Raw genomic sequence first — 23,774 nt, forward strand, 5'->3', positions numbered from 1 at the left:
TAACTTATACTACTTTCTTCCAACTCCTTTTTTTGCTTATAGATCTTTTTTTAACTGATTCTTCTTGGTTATACATGACAGTAGAATCCATCTTGATAAAATTATACAAGCATGGGATATCTTATTCTAATTAGGACCCCATTCTTGTGGGTGGGCACATGGTGGGATTCACTTAAGTATTTTCATAAATATACATAGAAAAATTCCTTCTAATTTTTGGTAGAACTAAAAAGAATAATATTGCTTTGTTGTTGTACTAGGGATTGAACCCAGAGCTCTATCTCTAAGATATGCATCCCCAGTCCTCTTTATTTTAATTTTGAGGCAGGGTCTCACTAAGTCACTTAGGATGTCACTAAGTTGCTGAGGCTGGCCTCAAATCTGGCAATCCTCCTGCCTCAGCCTCCTGAGTCGCTGGGATTACAGGTGTGTGCAACCGCACCTAGCTACCTTTGCAATTTAAAACCTCCTTAAAGCCTTATTTGTTCATCAGTTTTGTCTGGCAACTGAATTTCGCCCCATGTAAGAATGCCCTCTTCTCTCTCCACCGTCTCAAATTTACTTCTATTATACCTTTATTTTTACATTCTCAAGGTCCATTTCACTTAAAACATTCTTAATTATCATGTTTTATCTACCAACTGATTCTAAAAGCTGAAAACCAAAACACAGTGTATATAATACTAAAAAGTAAATGGGGCCCAAATCATTAAAGAGTTAAAACCCACTTCTGAATGTTCTAACTTTAAAGAAAGAAAATTTAATAGTGCACTATAAAAATTGTGAGGGGGAGAAAAGACATTTTAAAAACACATCTCTATCCAGATGAGTTCCATGTGAAATTTTTTAAGTGGTATGTACTCATCTGAGAGTACAAATGACACACAACTTGTGTAAGATATTTTATATATTTATATTCATTATTTGAATCTGGCTGCTGCATTGCATTAGGACAAGGACCATGTGGCCCGTGATAATAACAGGCTGGTGAAAATCTCCTCTCCATGGAATCCTGACAGGGTTTTCCTTCCTTCAGGGAAATGAGTTTCTTCAAACAAGATAACAAAGTTTAAAAGATGGCACTCAATCACACCTGACAGTATGTTAGAAAATTCTGTACATTTGGCTTCAGAAAGAGTGTAACAGACCCTTGACATATCCAGGCAGAAGTCCTGAGATCTTTGCCAAATTCAAAAATACTCCCCTTAAGTTTATATAGGTTCCAGGTTCCAACCCCCACCCAGCCACTCCCAAAAAATGATATTTTCACCTTGTGTCAAAGTATCTTATCCATACTCTCACACCCAGGTTATTCATGTTTTTCGTAGCTTCGTCTAATGGGCTTTGTGTTTGTTTGCTAGAGCATCCAATAGGTGCTGCACACGGTAGCTCCAACATCAGAAATGCACTGTCTCACAGTTGAGGAGGCTGGAGGTCTAGGATGTCAGCGTGGTTCGTTCTTTCTGAGGACTGAGAACCTGTTCCAAGCCTCTCAACTGGCTTCTGGTACTTTGCTGGCTGCATCTTTGGTGTTCCTTAACCTAGAAAAACATTACCCCAATCTCTGGCTTCATTTCACACGGTATTCTCCTTGTGTGTGGTCTGCCTGTGTCCAATTTCCCCTTTTTATAAGGACACTTGTATCAAATTAGGACACATCCTAATGACCTTATCTTCATTAATGATATCTGTAATGACCCCATTTATAAATAACATGAGGTACTGAGGCTCAGGACTTCGATATATGAATTTTGGGGAAACACAATTCAACCCATAGCAACCATTTTTCACATGATAAAAAATTTGGAACAAGGGGTGTAGCTCAATGGTCAAGCATTTCTAAGCATTCAGCAAGTCCCTTCGTTCATCTTCAGGACCACAAAAAGAAAAAAGAAATTGTGATGGCTCCCAAGCACTACAACCATGTTTACATAACTTCTAAATTTTCTGTGCCTAAAAGAGAAGCTGGCGCACAGGTGTTCAATAAGTATTTACTGAATGAGTGATTGAGTGAATGAGGCCGCAAGGAAGGGAAAAAACTGCATGTTGAGAGGCTGGCTAGACTCATTAGCAGAGTCTTACCTCCCTGCATGAAATTGAGCAGGAATTAAGACTATTCCCCAGCAAAATTACTTAATATTATATACTTCCCAGGCCTCCAAAAGTCACTCACAAGTAGTAAAAAAATCACAAATATTAAAAGCCATAAATGTCAAAATCCACAAAAACTTGTAGCTACCATACATACATTTAAATAATGATTCCTTTCTTAAGAGAAAAATTAGAGCATCAGAACTACAATAGCAAATGATTTCAACTTAAACAAGTCAAGGAATAAGTAGATCAAAGGTCACCAAATGAAACATTAGCCATGTACATTATAATATGGCCTATCAGTAATCCATTGCTATAGCACTAAATTGGGGGTGATTCCTGTTCTAATTTTTTTTTTATTTTAATAAACAAACCTTTTTGAATAAGGAGAACCAAGATGAATTGTCCTCTATAGCAAATTGTATATAACAAGCTATTAGCAATAAAATTTTTCAACATGGCACCTCAATAGATAATACCTACATAACAAGGAACTGAAGGTATTCTTCCCTATTTCTCCTAATCATCTCATTCAAATCTTATCACCATGAATTTCCTGGGTACTTGGCTTTAAAATATCATGACTATAAACTTTAAATCCAAGCCGTGGGTAGGTCTATATTCATTTCAGCAGCAGCATCTTGAAATGTTGAATTATCATCTTCAATTTCCTCCAGTCATTTATTGTAGCTGCCAAACTGAAATGGTGTACCTTAAAGGCAACACTAAACTGAAAAGCAAATAATAAGAGTCTTTTAAATGTTTCATTTATAAAAGCTTATTTTTCTACCATCAAATTTGGTATACTGTCTGAAATAAATCACTGTGAAACTGACATCTTGCATGTAGCTATTCTGCCATGATACATTTGCTAAACGTCTAGGTTTATTGGAAGAAGGGGGAGTAAAATCCAGCATCTTCTTTCTACTTTTTAAGACCAGAGCAGGTTAGTTTTTAATCTTGATGGGAGGAGGGTGGAAGTAAAAATTGAAGTTTCAATTGCCAATAGCTACCACTATAGCTTTCCCTTTTCTGGATAGTTTTATACAAAAATAAGCACTTTAAAAAAGCACATCAAGTCAGAGGATGCTGTGTTGTTAGCTCCCTTTGATAGGAAAACAAACCTGCAAACAAAAAATGTTCAAAGCATTTTCTTAAAACCCTGTTATTAAGTGATATAATAGCAAATTAATCAAAAAGAACAAATTCATATAATGGACTATATTATAGTCCACTATACTTTTCCCTTAACATGATTGCTAATGACAGTTATAAAATGTTAACATATAAATAAAATAGTGTTAATATTTCCAAACTGAAGAATTTTATATTAGAATACAAGAGAAATGTTTACATTAGTAAAATATATTTACATCACATTCATAAAATAGGTTGCTTCCAAGAGCATTCAGTAAAAGAGCCACTGAATTTACCCAAACAAGTTTACTAACTATGCTATAAAAGAAAAAAATGAGACATCTGTGTTTTTTCTTCTTCCCTTTATATACCAAACTTATTCATGAGTCTCAAATTTGAATTTTCTCAGTTCATGTCACTTTGTATAAATTATCAGAAATAAATTTATCAGAATTTTTGATTACATAAAATTATGATTTAACTGTATCATTAACTGAGTCCTCAAGTACCTTTTTTTCCAATGACTCACTTAAGAAAAAGGTATCTACACTCAATATATTGTCCATTTTTAAGCATTTCCTACATTCAAGTCGATTTTAAAAGTCTTATTTAGAAATAATACCCATCCAGATTTAAAAGCTAAGTAGAAAAATTTTTTAATCTGCAGTTTCTTAAAAACCCATCAATTTGACATAACCTCCTAATTCCTGGAATGTAAACCATAATTCAAGCTTCAATTTTTCTCTTAGCATATTCTACTTTGCTGAAATGAATTCCCATCCTGCAACTATGAACAAGAAACTTTTACTTAGAATAATATTAAGAGACAAGATCTCATTGTTCAGGATGAGATTAATAGTCTATAATTCTAAACTTTAAAATATCGATAGTTGTGACCTCTCCAACTTCTCAATTCCCAAAGAGATTAATAAAAGATGTAATTAACATCTAAACTTAAAGTGGATTGTCATTTGGAAGAAACTGTGCTAACAATAACTGCATCATAGTTGAATAGATCAACCCATCACCCTTTATGGTTCTGACTAAGGCTAATGAGCACAATTTGTCATAAATTTTCCAGTAATTCTGAAACACTGAAATAAAAGACTAATTTTCTTATAATACTTTATAAAAATGGGATAAAGGCTGGAGTTGTCTTCTTTGGAACCTAGCTCCTAGCACAGATTCCGGCAATACAAATGTCATTAAGTATGTTTGTGGAAGGAATAAACAAACAACGAGTGATTACATAACCAACGCACTACCATCAATTAGTCCCTTGTTATAAATAAATTTAAATTTAAATTACATTTAATAAAATGGAATATGCTCAAGCTATTTTTATTCCTATTAATAAGCACTAAAATAATTATTTACTTAAGAATCTCCAACCTAACAAAATGTAGAGTTGGACTTTCACAAACCAATAATTTGGCTAATGATTTTCTACCATTTTATGACATTTTCCACTTAAAACATTTTCTAAGAAAGTTTAAATTACACAGAAAATTACACAGAAAGTTTCTTTGCAATAAACCATATACATACTACATTTGATCTTAACACCTGTTTTTCTCATGAAGTTACTTATAAAAGCAGCTAGAAATTTGAGAGTGAAGGTGGCAAGAGTGAAATAACTAAAAATGTTCAAAAATGTTCTTACACTTCAAAAAGTGTCTGCCATCAGAGCCACAAGACTTTCTGCATCCATCAGTGACTTCTTTGTGGATCACAGAAAGAGTTCAACATTCTTCACAAAATCCATTATATTTTAAGACCATTTCCAATATCTGCTACCATAAATCAAGAAATCCATTTATTCAAGATTACTTATAGAGAATTAATCACACAGAAAATTTTAACAACTCCTTTTTTTCAAAAATTAAAGTACTTTACTAGACTTGGCAATCCTGCACATAATGATGTGGACTCAAAGAATGAAAGCATTAAGGGCATATAATTAAAATTCATGGGCGTAGACATTCAAAAGAGGTTTAGTATGTAGAATTCTCTGTAACAAATATATCAGAAAAATAAATCAGAACATGAACATAGTGTAATCTCCTTTGGATTTCTCCTCTGCTTAAGTGCCATTATGTAACAAAGAAAGTTGTTCCAAAACACTTGTATATACTTAATGCTGCCTTAGCCACATGTAATCAAATAATCTGAAATAATTAGATCAGGAGAACCGAAGAATGAATTCTAAAACCTATCTTCCTAATTTGGAGGGCATATTTACTCAAATGAGAAAAATAACCAGGTCGACTACACACCATTGACAACCTTTATTATACAACCATCAGGCCAAAATTCAGCCATCAACATACAACCTTATTTTCCACCTAGAGTTAATTAGAATGTATTTTATTTTAAATGGGACATAGAGGCAACAAGCCAAGAATTAAAGTACGACCTTAGTTTAATTTCACTCTTTGAATATCAAAAAAGCAATAATTCCTAAAATCATGAAAACATGATGAATTAAGAACACACACACACAAAAGTATACCTTTAAGACATTTCATTCTTAATATCATATAATGAAAACAGATGGACTTATAACTTCAGCCTACAGATACATACTTCATAGGTCATTATTCATTTAAAATAGTACAAATGTTTACAAAGAACATTTAACTTAAATTTCACAGTTGCTTATAAAGGGATATTTTCAAGATTGAGCAACATAAAGAAATAAGTATCTCATCAAAAGAGATGGTAAACTTTAAATATAAAATATATATAACAATGTTAAAAACTTCATGGTGCTCTACAGGAAAATCAATAAAGACAACTTAATCTTTTGGGGGATAAATGTATTTAGCATTACAAATTTAAAGTTTAAATTTATATGTGAATTTAAAAAGGAATACATTTAAATCTTACATTGCCACATAATCATGTATTTTGTGAAACAATAAAAATGATGTACTTTTTGTATATGTGTACATCAAAATTAAAAATTTAATTTTTATTTTTTCCTTTATTGGCAACTTTTGATGCATTTTTAGGTTTTGGTTCCCAGAGGGCATTTTTTACAAATCTTGAAGCTGCACCTCTGTCCAGCTTCCCGGCCTTTTTCTTGTCTGTTATTTCCTTGACTCTGTTCATGTATACTCTGATTCTTTCCTTAGAAACAAAAAGAAAAAAAGGCAATGGATTTACTGAGCTGTTCACCACCACCAAGTTTTATCATGCTATACCCTCAGTTAAATTCAACAGATAGGTATTTATTGCCTATTAATGCATGGTGCTAGCAAATGCAAGTGAACAGGATAAACATGCTCCATGCTTTCTGGAGTTCACAGTCTATGAAAAAGACAGACATTAAAAAGTCATATGGGGTAAAAATGGGAACTCATAACCCACTTGAATCAAAGTGTGAAATATGATATATCAAGAACTATGTAATGTTTTGAACAGCCAACAATAAAAAAAATAAATAAAATAAAAAAATTAAAAAAAAAAAAAAAAGTCATTTCAGAAGTGTTCTGAGTGTTTTCAAAGAGAAAGAACCATACACACCACTACTAACACACTGAATTGTTCATATGTAGTTATAAATTTTTCAAATTAGTATTAAATTAAACGTACATAGTAACTGTTTTGTATCTAAAGTCTAAAATCTAAAATCTGAGTTCCCATATATTTGTAACATACAAACGAAATTCTCCTTTGGTTTTTCTAAACAGAAAATAGATGAGGCAGTATTTAGCCATTTATTTTTTATTACTGTCCAGTGTCAATTAAAATAGGAAGAAAGAAAATACGAGCTCTTTTATTCAATTTCATGATTTTGATTGATAAGTGCATGAAATTTTCTAATAAAATATACGGTTCTAATCAGACTTTACAAGGTGAGAAACATAATACGTTACTGGGCCACTTTGAATCTTCTGAGACCATTAATCAGCATAAATGGCTATCCTATACTTCAAATGGAGAAATAAAGTTGATGACAGTCATAAAATAGCATATTAAATGATTGATCACTGCTTCACTAAAATAATCAAAACAGTTACATAAACATACAAAGAAAAATGTAGAACCTTACATTTTTTCGCTGTAAAAGGCTAGAAACTCAGCTCAGAATCCTCTACTAGCTCCCTATTTCTCTGATAAAAGTCACAGTCTTACAATAGTAGACACCAAGGGCAGCATACCCACAACCCAGCCCTGCCTTGGGGCCTTCACCCTGTTTATTCCACCGCCTAAAATGATCTTTCTCAAATATCCACACAGCCACTTCCTCTCTTCTTCTCTGCTCAACTGTTAACCTTGGCAATGAGGCCCTGACTTCTCCATTTAAAACTGTAATCCTACCCAAGAACTCTAAGCCTCCTTTCCCTGCTCATATTTTCCTTTTTTTCCCATAACACATAAAACTTCTTAAGATACTACAGTCATATACATTTATTATTTATTTTATTGTGTTTATTGTTTGTCCCCCTCCATCTCATACAGTATGGTGTCTGCCACACTTCTCAGTTTAGTTCAATGAGGAATCATCTCACTTGGAAATAATGCCTGGCTCCCAGCAGGATTCAAATATGTGTTGAATGAATAAAGTGATTAATTTTCAAACCCTTTCCCCATTTATGATATATACAGCAAAACACTAACTCTGTGATCAGTTAGTAATGTCTGTAACAAGGTCAGAAAAGAGGAATTGGTTTTTGTATGCTTTTTATTTGCCAACTCTGTTCAGAATATTAATGTACTCTCTACACAGTGGTTTCTGAGGCAGAAGACAAATGATCCCATCCTTTTACAAAGAGTACTCTAAATAATTTTGCATTAAAAGGAAAAAAAGATATTTTATAAATGTAAAGTCTGTATTAGAAAGTGGAAAACAGATGATACAACCTATGTTTCTTAAGGTTTAAAACCAGTATCATTGGTCAAACCAAAATCTGCATATTATATTGCTTCTGCTTTAAATATTTTTCACGATTGCTGAATTTTAAGATAAATTTATTTTTACTTCAAGGAATTTAAAAGAAGAAAATGCCTTAGTCCACACATTAAAAAAATGAAGACAAGTCTGGTATACACTTTAAAAAAATAAATAAATAAATGACCAAGTGCTTCACTAAGTTGTAAATAACATACATATCAATTACCATAAGACTTAAGAACAAGAATATAAAGTCAAGTATATTTCATATATATAAATATATATATATATCTACTTTATGTTTTACAAACACAAAAAATAAATTTATTAATATTCTTATTCATAAAGCCAAGTCAAGGAAACCATAAGTCTGATTTCTAATTTTTCCCTTCAAATTGAATGATTTGATTTAATATTTGAAGTCAGCAAAAACTCCAAGATATCAGACCTTATATACTATACTTATACATCTAAATGGAATACAAAGACAAACCTAGAAGATTTATTACAGGTTGTAAATATGTCACTAATGCAGAATTACTGGACAGTACACATACAGCTGGTGCCAAAAAAGCTTTTAGCTTTGTTGCTGAACTGGATTCTTTACTGCTGAGAAAATGAATTAATGGAGGAATTGAAAAGGTGGGGGAGAAACTTTCCCGTCTTTGCTAGTAAATCAACTAGAATATACTTTTAAGAATTGTGTAAGAGTTAAAAAAAAAAAAAAAAGTAGCCCTAGAGATGAACAGGATTTTAAGAATTTATAGGAAAAATAATATGAAAGTTATAAATAATTACTAGAACCCTAACATTTTCCCATCCAGAGATTTATATAATATATGGAACACCAATTCTCTGACAAAGGTAAGAGAAAGAAAAAATAAAGACGTGTAAGATCTGACTCACTATGATAATTTTGACTCTAATTTTGTTCTCCATGATTAGTATGATAAAGATAGTATAACTGAAACTTCAGAAACACAACAATACATATATAAAATGAAAATAAATTAACTGAAAACTTACCAGTTCCTGCTTTACTGGATGTTCCTTAGGATTCACTCCTTGAGTTGCCAAATAAACTATAAGAGAAAGATTTCATGGAATAAATTGGTGTTATGCATTAATAAGAGCACCCCAACTAAAGAAATCCCAATTATTCACAAAAAAAGGACAGCAACTTGGATGGTTGATTAAATTTTAAATTATTCATCCTCTATGTAGTATTAAATTTATGTGTGGCTCATAGAAACCCAGTATTCTGATTTTTAAAAATTAAATCTGACTATTAAAATCACTATACAGTATAAACATATATTTTGCTATCATTTAAAAAATAAATCATCTTTAACACAATATATATTTGCTTTCTAATTAACTCCAATGTAGTATACATACCCCAAAACATTGAATTTAATGTGTACGCAGAAACTAAATCCACTTTCGCTTGTTCAAGCGGGTCCAACTAATAAAAAAGAGAGCAAAAAAAAGAAAGAATAAATACACAAACTTTGAATACCATCAGATAACATTTCAAACTTTCACCAAGCACAATATATCAAAGAAATATGCTTTTTTTTTTTTTTTACTTCCTATAATGCAATAACCATATGATCTGGACATAATTTACAAAAAGAAATTTTCTTAACCAGTGATTTTTGCCCACAAATTTTCACTTCAGAGTATCATCTTTAGTTAAACAAGGAATGAATATAATCCAAGAAAAATTCTTCTGAATTATTTTAATTTCAGAAGTTATCATCTGGACTTGTATGTCAAAAGCAATTTTTCAATATAAACACTGTACATGGTGCATCTATGTATAAGAAGCAGGCTAACATGCTTAAGCAATACCAAAGAGAAGAAACATAATGAGATTTGTTTTAGACTGTCAAAGTCAATTTACTCTTTTTGTCCTACAGAGTTTCCAGAAACCCTGATAACATCATTGTAATACTTAAAAGGTCAAAAATAGAGTCTGTCAAAAAGGATGCTGTAAGTGCTCCTTGTTTTTGAAAACCAAATCAACATGAAAATATAGTTAGGAAGTATTTCCTAAGGCTGGAGTTTTATTGTTCTCCCCCCCCCCCCCCAAAATACCAAACACTTAAAAAATTGAAATCAAAGGAAAAAGAAGCAAAACTCACTAATCTGTTTGTTGTTTCTTACATATGTTTCATAAGACAAAGTTCTGTCTTATGAAACTCACTTTTAGGAATTACATTCTTAAAATACCTTCTGCAACAACTCATTTCTAGAAACAGACATCATGGTCTTCAGCATCTCATCCACAGCACCAATGGAATTCTCAAACGCTGACAAATACTCATGAATTTCTACCGGATAGTCTTCATTAATTTCTTCATCTGCCATTATGACCAACTGGAAAAAAATTAGTTCTGAGAGTTCATAATGGAAACAGAGCTTGTTCTTTAGTTTGCCAAAAAATAAAAATTTCATTTATTTCAAAAGCACTAAAAGATTAAAAAAAGCAGTTAATTAAACAAATATTCTCAGAATGCAATTCTAGAGCAACTTTATTCCAGCTTCCCTTCTTAAACTGCTTGGGAGGACAAAAAGAAAATAACCCACTTTTGTCCACTAATGCTACACATATCAAATGTTCAATACTTTTAAAAAATTGATTACAGGGGCTGGGGATATGGCTAAAGCGGTAGCGCGCTCGCCTGGCATGCGCGTAGCGCTGGGTTCGATCCTCAGCACCACATAAAATAAAATAAAGATGTTGTGTCTGCCGAAAACTAAAGAAAAATAAATATTAAAAAATTTTCTCTCTCTTTAAAAAAAACTTGATTACAAATATGAGATATCAATAATCAAAATTCTACATTTTAAAAATTTTCTGTTGAAGTTTAGTAAAGACCAAGAAAAGCAATGAAATTTACAAAATACATCTCCTAATGCCTGCTGAAAAAATAAGCAAAGTACTTTTCTTTGAAAAGCTTACATATCTTAGCCTTTCTAAATTTAAGTGGTGATCTAGCAGGATGTTATATTAAACTAAAAAATTAGACATTTTAGGTCTGAAAAACACTGATCATTTATCACCAAAATTATTTCTCAAGCCTATATTTATATTCCTTGAGCTTCTTTAAAATATTAATAAGAAATTCACAAAGTCCATAAATCTCATAAAGTCTATAAGCAGATAATAAACTTGAAGAAAAAATAAACTATATGGTTTTCACTTAGAGTAGAGCATACCCTAACAGTCCATTCTTTGAAAATTCATACTTAAATCACAATAATTAATATTTATGTGAGAAAAAGTGAAATCCACACAATGTATTAAATGAAGTACCTAAGACCAAATTCCAGAAGCAACTCCAAGTCATGTGTAACATCTTTAGGTTACAAAAATTCTTATTACATGGCTAAAGAGAACAGCAATAAAGTGAATAGTAGCAAAGAGCCCAGCAGAATGGAAGTAATGAGACTGGGTTTTCCACCTTGCTTGATCACTGACTTTGTCACCTTAGATAAATCGCTGACTCTCTCTGGGCCTCAAATTCCTCATCCATAAAACAAGGCAGTTGGTCTAATGACCTTTATAAGGCACCTTATAGTTCTAAATGTTATGCTATGTCTTTTAGGTTTCAAAAGTACTACTTGAATATTTAGTCATAATAAATTAACATTTCTTCTCAATGAATATATTCCACCAAGACTTCTGGTTTCATTAAAAAAAAAAAAAAAAAATGAAATCACCTGTCACTACTTGAGCTGTGAAGTTACTATCCAACTACTGTTCAACCAGCAACTAAACAAATGACTACAATAAAAATAAAACCATACAGCAAAGAACTGTGACTTCTTATCCCAAAAGGTTAAATGAAAATATGCACTGACCTTTCATCCCTCATGAAATCCCTCCAAAATGACAGAAAAAAATTAAAATATATAAAAATTAAAATATATAAAAATAAAAACATTGGAAACTAAGAAGGTCACATACACATCAACAGACCTCAACAGCAGAAATTCTGTAAGCAGAGCAGGTAAGATCAAACTGATAGGAAACAGAGCCAAGGAACTTCTCAAAAAAAATCAGAATGAGAATCTAGGAATAACCCCTAAGGACCATAAGGGCTGAAAACAGCTAAACCAAAGGGTAGCTCCAGCACTCCTCACCTGCATGAAAGTGAAAGTACAGGGATCTACTGCACATGCAGAGAAGACTCATTAGCTACCTTTCCTATCCTCTACTATAACAATGAGGGTCTCCCTCCATTTCCATGCAATTTCCCTTTCTCTCCCTTTCCCTCCCACCTCATGTCTCTGTTTAACGTTAATCTTTTCTTCCTGCTCTTCCTCCCTGCTCTGTTCTTAGTTGCTCTCACTATATCAAAGAAGACATTTGGTATTTGTTTTTTAGGGATTGGCTAGCTTCACTAAGCATAATCTGCTCTAGTGCCATCCATTTCCCTGCAAATTCCATGATTTTGTCATTTTTTAGTGCTGCGTAATACTCCATGGTGTATAAATGCCACATTTTTTTTATCCATTCATCTACTGAAGGGCATCTGGGTTGGTTCCACAGTCTAGCTATTGTGAATTGTGCTGCTATGAACATCGATGTGGCAGTATCCCTGTAGTACGCTCTTTTAAGGTCTTCAGGGAATAGTCCGAGAAGGGCAATAGCTGGGTCAAATGGTGGTTCCATTCCCAGCTTTCCCAGGAACAGTTACTAATAGGGCATTATGTAAAAATGTGGATGTGTAACCGATGTGATTCTGCAATCTGTATTTGGGTTAAAAATGGGAGTTCATAACCCACTTGAATCTAATGTATGAAATATGATATGTCAAGAGCTTTTTTGTAATGTTTTAAACAACCAATAAAAAAATAAAATTAAATTAAAATAAAGACTCATTAGCATTTCCTCTACAATTTGAAACCAATAAATTTGAAAATATAAATAAAAAGAATGATGTTCTGGAGGGAAAAAAATCAATTACCAAAACCAGAAGAAAGTATTTAGACCATTAACTATAGGGAAAAAAGTACAAAGTAGTGAAAGACCTACTCTCTGGAAAGGCTCCAGACCTAGAGGACCTTTAGGAAGCAATTATTCTTATGGAATTTAACTGTTTAAGAATATAGAAAAGAAATGGAAAATTTAAATGCCTATTTCATAATATCCAAAAAAGAAACTCAAGATGAATTAAAAATGTAAATGTATAACCATATTAGAAGATTATACAAAATATCATATTTGGGAGGCTGAGGCAGGAGAATCACAAATTTTAGGCCAGCCTAGACAACTTAGTAAGACTGTGGCTCAAAATTTTTAAAAAGAAGGAAAATTATTTATATCATCCAAATGAAACTCAAATATTTTAAAAGGAAATGGCTGACAGCCTTAAATACATAAAAACTGAAAGAAAAATAGTCTACATGGTAAAAAGAATACTATAAGCAAAATTAAAAGGCCAAAGACAGCCAGGAGAAAATACTTGCCAAAATATAAAAAAGGATTAGACAGATTATCATCACTTACTAGGTTGGCAATAACTTTAAAAATAAGGAATGTTCAATGCTAGGCAGAATGTAAATTAGTAGAGCATTTTTAGTACACTTGCCCTTTGACTCAGGAAATCCTTTTAAGCATCTCGCCTACAGAAATCCTTATAAATATGTACGTGAATGTATTAAAATCGGCTTCAAACTCTTCTCTGAATTTTTCCCACTCTCTTGCATCAGTTTTTCCCTTTGCTAGATCATTACCCATAAGCTGAAAATATTTTATTTTTCCATCAAAGACAAGAAACACCTTGACTTATGTCTTTCTCTGTCATGGCTTCAATCTTAAATGTCCCCCAAAGGCCTATAGGCTAGAAGGCTTGGACCCGAGCCTATGGCACTTCTGTGAGGTGGTGAAACCTTTAGGAGATAAGGCCTAGTCAGGTCATGAGCATGGCATGCCCTTAAGAGGAGTATTGGGACACCAGCCCCTCCTTCCCTCTCTTCTTGGCCACCATGAAGTGACAACTTTGCTCTGTTACTTCCCACTATAATATTCAGACTCATCACAGGCCCAAAAGCTTTAGAGCAAAGTAACCATGAGCTGAAACTTCTGAAACTGTGAGCCAAAATAAAGGTCTCCTCCTTACAAGTTGATCATCTTCGGTATTTTGTCACAGCTGACTAACACACCCTCTAGCTACAGCCCCATTTCCTTTCTCCCTTTTAGAAAACACTCCTCAAATGGGTTGCTTATGTTAACAGTCTCTTATTTTCTCCTTTCTTTCTCTCATCCCCTCCAAATAGACTCCCTACTTTTTTCCTAGCAATTGCTCTTCAAGGTCACTCGTACTGCCACACTGTTAAACTCAACATCCAACTCTCAGTTCTCATCATTTGACATCATCTCCCTCCACCTGGTTTCTAGAACATCACATTTTCTTGGTTGCTCCTCCACTTCGCTGGCTGGTTATTTGGTCTCTCTAATGCATTCTTCTCTTGCCCTCAGCCTCTTAACCTTGAAGTGCCCAAAGACTGTCCTTGCCTCTTTTCTTCTCTATCAAACTTATTCCTAGGTGAGCTAAGAGATTTAAATTGCATCAATTAACTGAGAACTCCCAGGTTTGTCTCCAGCCCTGATCTTTCCTCAGAACTCTAAATTTACATTTCCAACTGCTTACTTCATTTCTGATTGGATAGCTAATAAATTCTCAATTTTAACAGGCTCAATACCAAATTCATAATCTTGTCTATGACAGTCTTCCCCATCTCATTTCAAGACAATTTTTTCAATTGTTGAGGCCCAACTTTCTAACAGTTTAGACCCAAAATTTCAGAGATCCCTGCTTGTTTATTCTCACCTCATCTTTAACACATATCAAGTCAGAATCAAATCCCTTCCTACCACTGCACTGCTACCACCCTGGTGCAAACCACCCTCATGTCTTACCTGGACTGTTGCAAAAGCCACCTGAATGGCCTCTTTGCAGCTAGGAAAAACAGTCTCTTATCAAGAAAGGAGAGTGACCATTCAAAAGCAGAAAAAGCCACGTCTCTACTCAGAAATTTCCAAAGGCTTGCCACCTCATTCAGAATAAAAGACAAAATACTTATAGTGTAAAAAGAGGTCCAAACACAATGCTCATCTTCTGTGACTTCATCCCCTCCCATTCTCCCCTTGCTCATTTCATTCCAGCCACAACAGCCCCACTGCTCTTCCTCACTTGGCATCAGGAAATGTGTCTACCTCAAGACCTTTGTACTTCTCCCTTTCCTAGAATGCTGCCTTCCTCTCCTCCTCCCTGACCAACAGCTCCAGAGCTCATTACACCACCTTCACCAGACCTCTGCTCAAATGTCACCTAGTGGTGAATCTTTCCTGTCCACCCCATTTAAAAATGCACTCCCCTCACCTCACTCCCCAACTCCTTCCACCCCTTATGTTACTTAACAGCATCTGACATCCATCAAATTTTTATTAATTTATTATCTGTCTACCACCAAAAGAAGGAATTAATAATGAGAGCAGGAATTTGCATTTTATTCACAAGCACTGCCTGGTAGTCAATAAACAATAAAATTTGTTGAATGCAAATAAACTACAACAAAAACACTAGAAACAACCTAAATTTTTATTGATAAGGAAATGGTTAAACGAATTACAGTAACATCCATCGGTCCATGGGAATACTATATGACCATTAAAATTAAAGAAGTCTATGTGCAATGACACCCAATGAGAAGTGAAAAAAGTCATGGAACATTATAAATAACCAAAAATGTGCCTAAAATATGTCTTCAGGGTTTTTTTTAAATCTGTACTTGCATATACATAAAAAAGGGTTTGGAAGGAGATCTATAAAGGAAATAGATACTTAACCCTTTGAGAAGGGGCAGGGATTAGGAAATAGGATCAAAGCGGACTCATTTAATTCTTGCTTAATTTTTTTTCAAAAAATTTTTAATTTGTAACATAAAATAAACAACCACCAAATTTAAATAAAGGTATATTTTATAAAATATCTGATTTTTAATAAATACAAGTATTTTTTTTAAATCACAAAAGATCTTTATTTAAATGTGACTTTTTTCATCCAATTTTCCTATTAGAAAATAGTTTGCCCCTCCAGAACATTGTGGGGATATTTTCTGCTATTATTCCCCATCCCTAAGCACCAATAAGCAGCTTTTTATTGTTAAAATGGGTTAGGGTGAACACTGAGAGCAAGGCAATAAGAATAACTGCCCTCATTACACTAAACCACTTGCTTTGTTCCTAACTAAAGGCAAGGCAGGCTTAAAATAAAGCCTCTTCTATATCAGAAATTCTTCCCAGTTCTACTGATTTATCTATTACTTCTGCAGGGAAAGTGCAGGAACACCTCACTGTGCAACTCTGACCCTAGGATCAAGCAATGACCTTAGGATCCAGCAATAGCTTGAAAAGCACCACTTGCCAGGCCCTATTCTCAGCACTCCATACACCTTAACTTAGTTACTCCTCACAGAAGGGCCTAAGGCTGTGCACAGGAAAACTTCCAAAAAGGAGGAAGAACTCATCTGCCTTTGTCCTCCTCGCCCTTCTACCTATTCTTCCTGCAAGGACAGACAGAGATGGAGAGAACATGAGAAAATGTGCTCAGTAAGATCTGGCTGAGAATAAGGAGAAGAGGGTGTGGGGGGACACAGTGCCCAGCAGCTGGTATCCCTACAGGACATACTGTCACTCTTCTGCCCCTCCTCTCACTGATTAGAGAAACCAAGTACCCACAGGAGAAAAATAAGGGGGCATAGCACCACATCTGAAACTGACATCATCAGCTACCTCCTCCCCTCTATTCTGAGTGTCAGCCCAGGCAAAAACCCCCAAGTCACTCCTGACTCTCAGGCCCCAAATTCAACCATTTCTGTCATTATGGCTTTCTTAATGTCCCTACACCATAGACTTTCCTACATTCTCACTGACTAGCTTTTCAATAGCCTTTGAGTAGTCTCCCTACTGCCAATTTTTCCCCACTCTCAATTTCAGAATATTACAAAACATGATTTTTCTGCAAAAATAGTCCTATCATGGTACTCCCCTGCCTAAAATTCTGCAATAGTTCCCCACGATCTAGAAGATAATTCCAAATCCCTAAGCATGGATACTAGGTCATTATAAAGTGGCCCTTGCATGTCTAACCTCATTTTTGTCCTCCTCCAATCCTCTAACTGAAGACTTGATGGCAGCTTTCCAAATGCACCATATTCTCTCTCTAAACTTTCACCAGGTGGTTCTCTGTACTGAAATGCCCTTGCAATTCCACTTTGTTCAAATCCTGCTTCTCTTTGAAGATACGGTTTCACTTTAGCCAATGAAGATTCCTGAGTGCCCTCTTTCCATTCTCTCTATATGGATAAACACACCTACAAGCTGTCATGTCAATTAAAACGCTATCTTATAATGTCTGTTTATTTATTTACTTGACTTTCCGTTTGACTACAAGCTCCTTGAGTAGGCTGTGTCATAGTGATGTACTCCCCAGGGCCTCTCACACACACAGGATGACTGTATGTATGAGCACAAGAGCATATTATATTACATTCTCTGAACTGATTTTTAAATGAATTGAGTAACATAATTACATGTTTACAAATGAAAACTTCAATTATCTTAAATTTTGAAATTTACCTTATTCCCCAATAGGCCAGATAAAGTGTCATTTCCCACTACTTAGCAGCTAAATGAAACCCATACACTTCAGTTCTATTATATTCAAAGAACCATATGAATGTATTCACTTCCTTACATCTAAATTTTCTAGCCACCAAAAGGCCATATTCTCTCTATTCCCAGGGTACAAAAGCCTCTTCTGGCTCCCTTCCTCCCAGTCAGCTATTTCCAAGTTACTTCTGGAAGTCTTTAACATTTCTCTGGCCTTGTTAGCTACTTCTTAGTCCTGGTAACCATTTTAGCTCTGGGCCTACTGAACATCCCTAAAGAAACTCACAAAAGAACACAAATTAATGCTACCCAACCACCACTGGTTTCACCTCTCAGTTACCCGGCAATTCTTTTATTGATCCTTGACTCCTTCATCTGCACACAATGCACAATGCCTTGTAAATGAATAACATCCACTGAGCATTTACCACCTGCCAGACATTAAGGACTTACTTATTCAATAGATATTTATTTAGTATTGATGACATATTGTCCTGAAACTTGGAATATGTTTTAGTCAGTTTTTTCATTGCTGTAACAAGAACAATTTTAGAGGAAGAAAAGTTTATTTTGCGCTCACAATTTCAGAGTTCTCAGTCCACAGATGGCCTACTCCATTGTTTTGTGCCGAGTTGAGACAGAACATCAGGGCAGAAAAGCAGCCCAGGACAAAGCAATCAGAAAACAGACTGTTCTACTCACCAGGAACAAAACATGTACCCCAAAGGCATGCCCCAAATTACCCACCTTCTTAAGTCACACCTTGCCTGCCTACAGTTACCACCCAGTTAATTCATTCAAGTGGATTAGTGCACTGATTAAGCTTTCATAACCCAATCATTTCACCTCTAAACTTCCTTGCACTGTCTCACACATGAGCTTTTGGGGAAAATCTCATATCTAAACCATAACAGAACAAAAACTTGCCTGCACTAGGCTTACATTTAGTACAGATGATAAACATTAATCAAATAATCACAGAAATATAAAATTACAACAATGACATGAAATGAATGGTGCCTTGAGGCTATAAACTAATGCATGGGACCTAATCTGAGGGTAGACTGAGTACTTCTTTTAAGAAAGTACTCTTAAAAATGAAGAAGAAAAAAAGTATTCTGAATGACAGTGAAGTGGACAAAAACAGTAGAGGGGGGAGTCTTCATGACAACTCTATAAATGGGAACAGATAATAGCCGCACTTTATTGACAACACCACAGGGACTTAGGTCACAGGACTAATAAGTGGTAAAGTTCAGTGGAATGGAATCGAAATCCAATGGACAAGCATCCCTCACAAATCACTACAATGATTCCTTATTCTTTTAGGGGGAAAAAAATCTTATTTTACACAACACAGAAGGTCCTTCAAAGTCTATCCCTCTCACACTTCCAGCCTGGATTCCCATCTTTCCCGCACCCCCTAATATCACACTCAACTTCTTTCCTGTCATTAACTACATAACTAAAATCCCCACAAGTTACCTAGTAGGCCTGGAGCTACAAGGTTACCCAAAACCGGGAATTGGCTAGTAGATATAAAGAAGACTTGCCAAAGCATAAAATAGCTGACGGGTAGGTGTGGCTGTGAAGAAAGAGAAAGAAGGGAAGTCGTTTCACAGTCCTTTCCCTCTACTTGGAAAAGTCCTCCCCATACCTCTACTCATTTGGGGGGGGGGGGGGAGGCCCTAAACAAACTTATTATCCACATCAAATGCCCCTTCCTCTGTAAGAAGACTTCCATATCTCCCAAATAAAAGTAATCTGTTCCTCAGCTTCACTCTCAAGGTTCTCTGAATACACCCATAATATAGTTATATGCTGGTGTGTGACTGCTTCTCCAGACTTAAGAGTTATCACATATCACATACCCATCAGTAATATTCCACATGTATCTCGATAAATCCAAAGGTGTCAATCCTCATTTTACCTGATCCATCAGATGCATCTGACAAAATTGAACACATTATTCCACCCTGAATTCCACGATACCTGACTCAAAATTGTCCTTTTCCCTTGCTGGCTGTCCAGTCTGCCTCCTGCTGGTTCTTCCTCACCTTCCTAATAGGAAAATTCTAAACACCTGAGGGCTCAGCTGCTGCTTCTCTTTTCTATCTACATTCACTGCTTTAATGACTAGTGCCAAAGTCACAACTTTAAATACCATCTGTTCAATGACAACTCCCAAATGTTTGTTTGGAGCAACGACCACTCCCCCTGAACTCCAGACTCCATATATCCAACTGCCTACTCAACATCTCCACTTGGATGACTAACATATCTCAAACTGAACATGTCATAACTGAACTCCTAATCTTCTCCCACAAGCCTGCCCTTCCCACAGTTTTCCACATCTCAGTAAAAGGCAATTCCACTCTTCTAGTGGCTCAGGCTCAAAACTGACAATTATGTTGTTCTCACAAACCACATTCAATATGTAAGCAAATTCTGTTGGCTTCATATACAAAATGCATCCAAAATTGTACTGCTATTTACCCCTTAACTTCTTTCCATCTAGTTAAGATGCTATCATCTCATCTGAATTATTACAACATCTCCCTAATTAGTCTCCTGGTTTTCATCTACCCCATCATCCAATAAGCTATTCTTAGCACAGCAATCAGTGTGATCCTATTAAAACTTAAGTCAGGATCACATTGTTCCTTTGCTCAGAACTTCTCATTTGTTGTTTACTTGCTAGGCTCTTTCTTCAAGGCAGGATTTTGAATCAAATTTGTTACCTCCATATCACTAATCTTGTCACATATAGACATTTACCAACTACAGATACTAGGTACTTAATAACTACAGATACTCCTCAGCTAACAATGGGGTTATATACCAATAAACCCATTTTAAGTTAAAAATAACAAGTTGAAAATGTATTTAATATATCTAACCTACCAAACATAGCTTAGCCTTGCCTACCTTAAAATACTCAGAACACTTACCTAGCTTTCAATTGGGCAAAATCTTCTAACACTATGCCTCTGTTATAATAAAATGCTGCATATCTTACATAATTCATTGAATACAGTTCACTGTGGAGTATCAGTTGTTTACCCTCATGATCATGTGGCTGACTGGGAACTATCTTACTGCTACCCAGCATCATAGATCACTAACTCAGAAAGAGGTTAAAATTCAAACTCCAAAGCAGTTTCTATGGATTAAAACCAATCAAAGTAAACTGGAACCAACTTTTAGAGAATCTTATCAGATTGTAGTTTGGACCTACAGCTATTAGGAAGTTACTACATGAACCCAAAAGAAAAAATGTCATACTGTACATTTGGGGACTGTTTCCATCTCTATACCAAGTAGAGTTATACACAGTTATGAACTAAGAGAAAAAAATTCAACATACATATCATTGTTTTTTAGAACTAGAGAAACATTTTCAGATGTTCTTTTAAATACTATATTATCTTAGAAAATAATAGTGAAATGTACATACAAGTTCTCAATAAATATTGCTGTCTTGGACAAACTGAGTCTATGTTAGTGTCATCTGTAATTCTCCTTCATGAATACAATACAATCCATGAGAAAATAAAAGATTCTTCCTTTTCTAATAAATAAATTCTAAAAACAAATATGTCCCAAAGTTTTATAATAAAAAATATATAAGTTACAAGGAGGTTGCTCAAAATAGAGATAAGTAATTACATCAGATTGGAAGCAATTTACTTCTTTTCAATGTAATTTAAAGAGTTTTCAAAATTATAAACACAAAGCAACAAAATTACCTTTGAAAATACATGAAACTTGTTTATTACAATCATCTCTTCTCTAAATTAACAATAATACTATACAGGGTTCTTGTGCAAATTGAATGAATAATATAGGTATGCTATTAAAACAGTACTTGGTTCAGTTAACACTCAAAACATTTGCTAGTAATAGTTGGTATTATTTTATTAAACTGAAAATGATCAAAAACCCTAATCCAATGTGGACTATTTAGAGTCATATTTAAAGAATCAAATGTTTGGAAATAGATGAGATAATATACATGAAGAGCCATATGAAAAGTTAAAAGCTGTTAATAAAAAAAAGTATATGCCTCTGATTTGTGAGGCAATTTGAAAGCAGCTATTCAGATTATTTTGATAATCCATGATTCACACTTTGTCATTTTATATTCCAACAAAAAAATGAATTCTATCATTTCCACAAGCCACAAACTATTCGCTGAACTTCAATGGATAAAACCTATTATTTCTGAATCAAAAACATGGTTTAAGTCTTGGTTCAGTCTACTATTAAAAAGTCCAAATAGGTGAATAAACGAACCAAAATCATCTTATTCGGATAGAAACATCTTTATCAAGCCAAAATTTAATTGCAGTCAACAAACATAAAGACACGTAAGTTATTTGCTAACAGAAGTTTGACTCACACTGAAAAAGAAAACTGCTTTGTAATTATTCACTACGGATTTCAGCTGAAAAGTGAAATTAGCCCATTATTCAGATGGGCTGATCTAACAGCGGCAGGCAATCTGCAATCATGAATGCGATTGATAAACGAAGGTAATATAGGAAAGTTACTCCCCTACACTTTCCACTTTGGCCCTTCTCGCTGAAAATTCACTTGGAAGCCATATATTTTTATTTCTTGCCTTCCGATATTTGAAAGGCAGAGTTAACGAGCGAAGGGGGAAAAGAAAACGGAACCAGAGAGGAAAGTGAGGGGCTACGATAAGCAAAAGTCGGCAAGGAATCCCAGGACAAGCGGAAGTGGGGGTCCTGCGAATGCCACCCGCAAAGCTCGGCCGTGACAGATCGCATTCCCGGAAGGCGAGGCAGCCCCGACCCGAATCCTCCCGGTCTGGCCAGAAAACGATAGGGTAATCCAGGACAGAGAAGCAGACATTCGCAGGCGTACCTAAAAGACTCAACCCCAACTTTGAATAATACCTCTGAGCCGTGCACTCCAGACTCTCTGAACGCTGTCGGGCGATGATGACATCAGTAACGCGCCGGCTCTGCCTGCAGGGCGATCGTCGTTCTCCGATGACCTCACGCTACACGCCCCGCCCCTCTACTCAGTTCCGGAAGACAGGGCTCTCGAGTGTCTCCGCCCAGCTACGTGAAATTCCTTTGAGGAGGGACTCCGGGCACTTTTATCTAGACTTGTATTTGTCTAAATACAAATTGAGGATAGAAATGTTAGTTACTAAAAATTTTGCTTTGGCCGAAGTGTTCCGGGGCCTGGTTCTTCACGGCACTCTGTCTCAAAATTAGCCTCAGAGCCACTTATGTGGTGACGGATGAGTTCTTTATTTTTCCAGTACATCGGTAAGAGATACTTTCGTAAATACGGGAAAAATGAGTTACCAGAATAATGAAAAAAAAAAAAAAAAAGATGTGCAAAATACAATCTCAGGTTTTTAATTATTCGTTTCAGTACATGTAAAGTTGCATTTCAAAGAAAAAAAATAATTCCCCAAATTACATATTGTTCGAACTTAACTATTTGACATCCGTAACTTTTTATTGTTCCACATTCATAATTCAACAAAAAGTTTCTCATGAAATTGCAATTCCATGTATGAAATGCCTAGTGCTTTACACAATCATGGAGTGTCAATAATTAAAGTGCCAAGTTCTTAAAGTGCCAAATGAACTTGTTTCTGGTTTGTTTTCTATACTTGGATTAAAGACAGCTTCTTGAAGAGTTTGCAGGGGATACCATGTATTTTTAAATTTTCTATTTTCACATTAACAATAGAAAAAAATCTCTCACATAGGTACATTGATAGAAATAAGAGATTTTAAAGCTGTTTCAAGGCACTAAGAATATCAATTCTTAACTTTTTTCTAAAATGAAACAAATTATGCCATATTTTCAAAATTCATCATCAATTATCCATTAGTTGCCAGTTTCAACAATTTTTATTTAAAGTTATTAATTTTAAATTATGTGTTGGTGAAAGAAGTCAACTCCAGA

General features: G+C 34.7%; 1 protein-coding gene across 2 annotated transcripts; it reads right to left on the reverse strand.

The window, feature by feature from the left end:
* Nucleotides 1-5,500: 5,500 nt before the first annotated feature.
* Nucleotides 5,501-22,825, reverse strand: C1d (C1D nuclear receptor corepressor). Of its 2 annotated transcripts, none has more exons than XM_027934470.2 (5): nucleotides 22,742-22,825; nucleotides 10,367-10,513; nucleotides 9,530-9,596; nucleotides 9,158-9,213; nucleotides 5,501-6,363 (listed from the first exon to the last, which is right to left on the reverse strand). In XM_027934470.2, the coding sequence occupies exons 2-5, from the start codon at nucleotides 10,502-10,504 to the stop codon at nucleotides 6,199-6,201; spliced, it is 426 nt and encodes a 141-aa protein (XP_027790271.1). In that variant the 5' UTR covers nucleotides 10,505-10,513; nucleotides 22,742-22,825; the 3' UTR covers nucleotides 5,501-6,198. The 2 variants fall into 2 exon arrangements, with proteins under 2 accessions (XP_027790271.1, XP_027790272.1); XM_027934471.2 differs by having other exon boundaries at nucleotides 22,710-22,802.
* Nucleotides 22,826-23,774: the final 949 nt, after the last annotated feature.

This window comes from Marmota flaviventris, chromosome 14 (genome assembly GCF_047511675.1).
Source record: "Marmota flaviventris isolate mMarFla1 chromosome 14, mMarFla1.hap1, whole genome shotgun sequence".
Taxonomy (NCBI): domain Eukaryota; kingdom Metazoa; phylum Chordata; class Mammalia; order Rodentia; family Sciuridae; genus Marmota; species Marmota flaviventris.

Coding starts and splice junctions, on each gene's coding strand:
- C1d (XM_027934470.2), bottom strand. CDS start 10,504: ATGGCAGATGAAGAAATTAATGAAGACTATCCGGTAGAAATTCATGAG. Junction 9,597..10,366: donor GAAATGAGTTGTTGCAGAAG/GTATTTTAAGAA, acceptor CTTTTTTATTAG/TTGGACCCGCTTGAACAAGC. Junction 6,364..9,157: donor ATCCAGTAAAGCAGGAACTG/GTAAGTTTTCAG, acceptor TTTGTTTCTAAG/GAAAGAATCAGAGTATACAT.